The sequence below is a fragment of the Podarcis pityusensis genome (assembly GCF_964106645.2).
Source record: "Podarcis pityusensis genome assembly, chromosome: 8".
NCBI lineage: Eukaryota > Metazoa > Chordata > Lepidosauria > Squamata > Lacertidae > Podarcis > Podarcis pityusensis.
The window spans coordinates 69744814-69750813 of record NC_138033.1 but is presented as its reverse complement, the minus strand read 5'-3'; the positions used below and the strand labels follow the sequence as shown (position 1 = coordinate 69750813).

Sequence of the window (6000 nt, the reverse complement as noted above, 5' to 3'; positions counted from 1 at the left end):
CTTCTCTGCAATTTTCCCTAATCTACCAATCAGGATGAATGTTCATGACATAGCCAATGTTGTCTAATTTCCCTACAAGCAAATCAGGATGAACACCCAATAAACAGGCGGTCTGGATCCACCCAGTGATTCTCCAGAGCTGCATACATGTCTGTGTTTATGGTGTACATATAAAAAACACAAATCTTTCTCTCTATCTCGCTCTGTAATTTCGCAAGCCCTAGTTCTCTGCAGTGAATCTTGCTCCCTTTCCATTGGATCTTTATTCCCCATAATCCAGCTATGAAGTATCCGTGATAAAACAATTCCAGCCGAGCTCTGTGTCATAGGCTTTATTTCATGCTGTGGTTAGAAGAGGATAAAAAAAGTGTTTTAAATACTTTATCCAAGACAAATGATACAGTTTTTAAAAAAACCAGAATCCCAAAACCCAGTATTACCCTTTGTTGCCTAAATTTTAAAACCATTAAAGAAACTTCAAGGAATATGTGTATATGCATGTGTGTGTGTGTGTGTGTGTCAGTCTCTCCCCCACCCCACCCTACACACATCCCCATCAAAATGCCCAGCTACAGATATCATAGTATCAAATAATTGTAGAGTTGGAAGGGACCCAAGGGTCATCTAGTCCAACCCCCTGCACTGCAGGAATCACAGCTAAACCATCATGTCCATACAGAGCTATGACACAAACTGTGCAGTCAAGTAGGGTGTGTGTGTGTGTGTGTGTGTGTGTGTGTGTGTTTAAAACAGGTGCAGATTGAAGAAAGAAAAGTCCTCAGAACTGCGAAGAAATGGACTGCCAGCCAGCTAGCCTTTTAATAGTCCAATCACAAATAAAAAGGTTTTCTATTGGGTCCTTAAAAGCCGGTTAAAATCCAGACCATGCAGAGCTCCACCCTTGCATTTTTGCTCCACTTTTAAGCATCTCTCCCCACAAACACCCGGCAAAGCAATTATTCCCTGGCGACACACGCCAGATTGGTTTGGATCAGACCCTGATGCACCAGGTGCTATTTTTTTTTCAGGCCCCAATCCAGAACTTATCCTTCTTGAAACTGGAAGATGACACGACGGATGAAGAAGTGAAACGCCTTATTGTTGCACAGGATTAGGCAGCTGTGGAGCCTTGGCAGGAGTTTCATGCCAAACTGGGGGAGACTGTGACATCTGACTCGCTCTGTGGAGACTAAAGAGGGGGAAACAAGCCAATAAAAAGGGGTGGTGGTCAACTGCTTTGCTGTCTCAGCGACAGAGGAAGGGAGAAGAACAATCCTCTCTATTAACGGAATATCCATCTGGCTTTGGAAGTGCTGTGGTTAGAAAGTTGGCCCTGAGTAAGGCCCTTCCATTAAGAAGCTCTGCTTTGGCTCAGAGGATCTCAGTTGCCTGTTGCCCAGCCTGCCTCCATTTTGTGACCCTCACATTGTGTAAGCCACCCAGTAGATGACATTGACTGCTGCAAAGGCTGCTGGGAAAACTGCCCTAGCATATATGTCGATGGTATCTGCATCGATGGGCTTGAAGAGAGACTTCAGGCCATTTTTTTTCTCGGGTTTAGTCTCCTGTTGCTTCTTGGTCTCTCCCGCTTCCACTTCCACTGACCCAGGCAAGTTTTTAGGGACTCTGTGGTGCCTGTTGGAAACAGCAAGTTCCTGGTTGACGCCCGCTATCGAGAGGGAAAACATAACAATGGCGTTCTTCACATTGACCTGAAATGAGAAGCAGAAGATGATCAGCATGTCTGTAGGCCAGGGGATGGGGAACCTGTGGCCCACCAGATGTTGCCATCCCTCCCTATAGGCCTTGTTGTCTGAGGCTGATGGGCACTGTAGTCCAGCAACATCTGGAGAGCACCATATTGGTTATCACTGGTGACTTACCTGTGGCCCACCAGATGTTGCTGTATTGCAACTCCCATCATCACCAATTACTGATATTACTGATGGTGATAGGAATTGGAGCCCAGCAACTTCTGGAGGGGAACAAGTTCCCCATACTTGAAGTAGGTGGTCATACTGATATCTGTGGGACTTTCTCCAAGTAAGCATGTGGGGCTGGCATCAGCTCCTGGCATCCTTGGAGAACTGCCAGGGCTTGTTGCTGACACCTGCCTTGTAAAGGTAAAGGTAAAGGGACCCCTGACCATTAGGTCCAGTCGTAGCCGACTCTGGGGTTGTGACGCTCATCTCGCTTTATTGGCCGAGGGAGCCGGCGTACAGCTTCCGGGTCATGTGGCCAGCATGACTAAGCCGCTTCTGGCGAACCAGAGCAGCGCATGGAAATGCCGTTTACCTTCCCGCCGGAGACGTACCTATTTATCTACTTGCACTTTGCCGTGCTTTCGAACTGCTAGGTTGGCAGGAGCAGGGACTGAGCAATGTGAGCTCACCCCGTCATGGGGATTCGAACCGCCGACCTTCTGATCAGCAAGTCCTAGGCTCTGTGGTTTAACCCACAGCGCCACCCGCTCCCATAAAAGTTAACTCTTTATTGTAAAACAAAAACAGGATCTGCAAAGGAGTGCCTTTTGGCCTCCCTCATCCCACTCTCCTGCTGCAGCTTCTAGCTCTGATTCTGGACTGCTCTCTGCCCCAGACTCCCCCCTCTCACTAAGCCCTGTTACTGCTGCAGCTACAGACCTCTCCTCCCAGTTTCTTCCTCTTCTCTCTCAGACCACACATTGCCATCCCACCACCAATCCCCTTGCTCTGAGCCTTCTTCCCATGGAGATTCCCCCACTGGTTCCTGCTACCATTCCTCTGTGTCCAACCATGGCAGATAGGTTTATATGATCAGCCTGCATGGCTGGAGAATGCTGGACCACACATTTCAGCCCAGTTCTACCGAATGGGTGGATCAGAGTCTGAACCCACCAGAGGCTCTTACTGACCTCTTCTGCCTGCCTGCTGGTCTTGATCTTGTCTTTTTGCTTCTTCATGTAGTCTGCATTGAAGTGAGCAAATGCATATTCCACCAGTGCGGCAAAGACGAACACGTAGCAGATCCAGAAGTACACATCCAAGGCCTTGATGGCTGAAGCCCGTGGGAGTGAAGACCGAGCACTCACCATTAGGGTGGTCATGGTGAGGACTGTAGTTATACCTGAAAGAAACAAGGTGTGGGGGAGGATGTCCCAGCTAGAGTTTAATTCTGTTTAGTCCAAGGCTGGGAATAGCTTTTTTTCAGTCTGAGGGCCACATTTCCATCTGGGCAACCTCCCAAGGGCCATATGCCAGTGGCAAAAGTGGATGGAGCAAAGAATGCACATTTCACCTTTGCACAGTAGGCCAGATTTTATACTCACTCACATAAACCACTCTATGCCTCATACACAATAAGCATTATCAGAGTTCACATTCCAGCCAGGTAAAAAGCACCAAAGGATGGTGCAAAGCAAGGCTGGTGAGGCATTTGGCATTGGGAGAGTCCTGGGGAGAGTAGAGAGAGTCAGGACCATACCCTGGAGGGCTAGAGGGCTGCATTTGGCTCAAAAGTGAACAGGCACCCAATGCAGCAGCTTCATGTCAGACATTATGCTCGACTAGTGGTGGGGGAAGAAACACCAAGAAAGAAAGGCAAATGTGTGGGAGATTAACAACCAAACCTAACAAATGCATATTCTTGCTAGTTAGCATGAGAAGGGGCTAATACAACAGAGCTGTATTGCTGATAGATAGATACTCAGGCCATAGAAATACAATTGGTAGAGAGGGCTCTGTGTGATGTCATTTCCCCCTCCTCACCTAAAGAGGAAAGTTCATATAGTACTTCCTGATCCTTTCTCTTTCTGTGACCAGCCATGAGGGCAGATGTGCCCTGTGCTTGTTCCAACTTTAGCCACATGCCTGAAGCTGGTTATACCGTAAATATAAGTATTTTGCCTGCATAGTTTTTACTGCTACTGTTGTTGTGAACCAATGCATGATTATAAAGTAAGTACGGTACATCTTTTTTAAAAACTTACTTTACAAGTTGTTGCCTGATTTTTTTTTAAATGGGGTGAGAAAGGGAGAACAAGCTTACTTCATAGCTAGACTTGTTCAAAAACAAGGTTTTATAGCCTAATTCCTATGCTTTTAATTTGGCTGCCAATGATGGGATTTTGAAACTGTTCAACCCACACATATGGGCGCCTGGAGGCATAAATTCCAATTAATATAGCCTCACCTACCCCATTAAAGCCCATCCCACAAAATGCTCATCCCACTTCTGTGGGCTTTAACACCCTACAATAGGTCCCCAGCCATCAACAATACACTTTTACCTAGTGAGACTCGGGCAGGCACGGCTGACTGACTGATCCAGAAAGAAACCCATGACATGGCGACCAAGAGGATGGAAGGCACATAGGACTGGATGATGTAAACACCTCGATTTCTCCTCAAGTGGAAGTGGAGGCTCAGCCGGGGGAATTGACCAGCTAGATAAAGGAGACAAAAGGGCAAATGTATTTATTTACATCTTACGTTTCTTCCAAGGAGCTCAAAGTGGCTTGCATGGTTCTCTCCCCCAATTAGCTCAGTTTTATCCTCACAACAACCCTGTGAGGTAGGCTAGCTCTGAGTAGGACTAACATTTGGATACAACCCTTTTTGGGGGGGTATGTAAAAATGCACCTTTTCATGTGAAATCCATTTTCATTGGGGGCGATAGCAGAATGATGCAGTCTTATGGATGAACAAGTGCAGAACTGACGCTGAACCAAAATAGACTTATCCATTCATTCCTAATGGCACTGTATATATAATAATGCAGTTAATTGATTTTAAAATGTGTCTGTCCCTCCCCTGCCACCACATTTATATTATTCAAAGGAGCTCACCCCAGATGTGGGAGACCCTGCTGAGTAGGGAGTTGAACCCTGGGTCTCTCCACAGTTCTGGTCCAAACCAGGTTTTATTTGTAAGGGGGAAAATATATGTAGATTTAACTTGCAAAGATCAATTAATCAACTAAAATGCATATGATTAATTTAATATTATGGTAGTGGAAATTGCATGCAAATGTGTATATTGTGTATATTACATGTGAATGCGCATGTTTGTCAAAACTACACACAAAAATGTGCACATCATTAGAATGCTGATGAATTATCATGAAGATTTTTCTTTTTAAATCTCAAATTGCTCAAAAATGTGGAGAACTAAATTTAAGTTTGGAAAGATCACAATATCAAGAGATCCTTCCTTCCCTAACTCTGGGCAAAACCTAGTTGGATGTTACCCAGTCCCATCCCTGCAAGGCTTTTAAAAGGACTGGAAGCTTTGTTTACCAGATTTGAAGTTCATCACTTCTGTAGCAAACCGGTAATTGGTGATGGTGAACTGAGCAAGCTGCAGCTTATCCAGTCCATGGATCTGATCCTGGTTTTCAGACCAGTGGTAGACGATATCCTCTGAGGAGTAGCCATCTGTCAAAAGAAACTGAATAAATACAGGGATATGGGGAAAGATAAGAAGATTGACATGCTCAGGATGAAACACTCAGAATCCATGGCCACAGTTCTCTTACTGGTCCCACTGGTTAATGCTTTCTGGCCCACTTCAAACCTAATGAACCCAGTTCAGTGTATCAGAGCCAAACGACCTGGAAACAAGCAAGGTGTTCTCGTGCTTCTCTTCCCAGCACCCACCCCTTTTAGGAAGATAGTAAAGGTAAAGGGGACCCCTGACCATTAGGTCCAGTCGTGGCCGACTCTGGGGTTGGCTGTGCTCATCTCGCTTTATTGGCCGAGGGAGCCGGCGTACAGCTTCCGGGTCATGTGGCCAGCGTGACTAAGCCACTTCTGGCAAACCAGAGCAGCGCACAGAAATGCCGTTTACCTTCCCGCCGGAGCGATACCTATTTATCTACTTGCACTTTGCCGTGCTTTCGAACTGCTAGGTTGGCAGGAGCAGGGACCGAGCAACGGGAGCTCACCCCGTCGCGGGGATTCGAACCGCCGACCTTCCAATCGGCAAGCCCAAGCAGCACAGTAGTTTAACCCACAGCGCCACC

The 6000-nt window shown here is 46.4% G+C and overlaps 1 protein-coding gene across 1 annotated transcript in view; it reads right to left on the bottom strand.

The window, feature by feature from the left end:
* Positions 1-317: 317 nt before the first annotated feature.
* Positions 318-6000, bottom strand: part of GABRD (gamma-aminobutyric acid type A receptor subunit delta) — a 30380-nt gene continuing 24697 nt past the window's right edge. Inside the window, exons 6-9 of the mRNA XM_081016195.1 lie at positions 5276-5413; positions 4268-4423; positions 2894-3105; positions 318-1712 (exon numbers count right to left, since the gene is read on the bottom strand). Of these exons, the coding sequence (XP_080872321.1) occupies positions 1422-1712; positions 2894-3105; positions 4268-4423; positions 5276-5413 (797 nt within the window). The 3' untranslated portion in view covers positions 318-1421. The remainder of the gene's footprint in view (positions 1713-2893; positions 3106-4267; positions 4424-5275; positions 5414-6000) is intronic.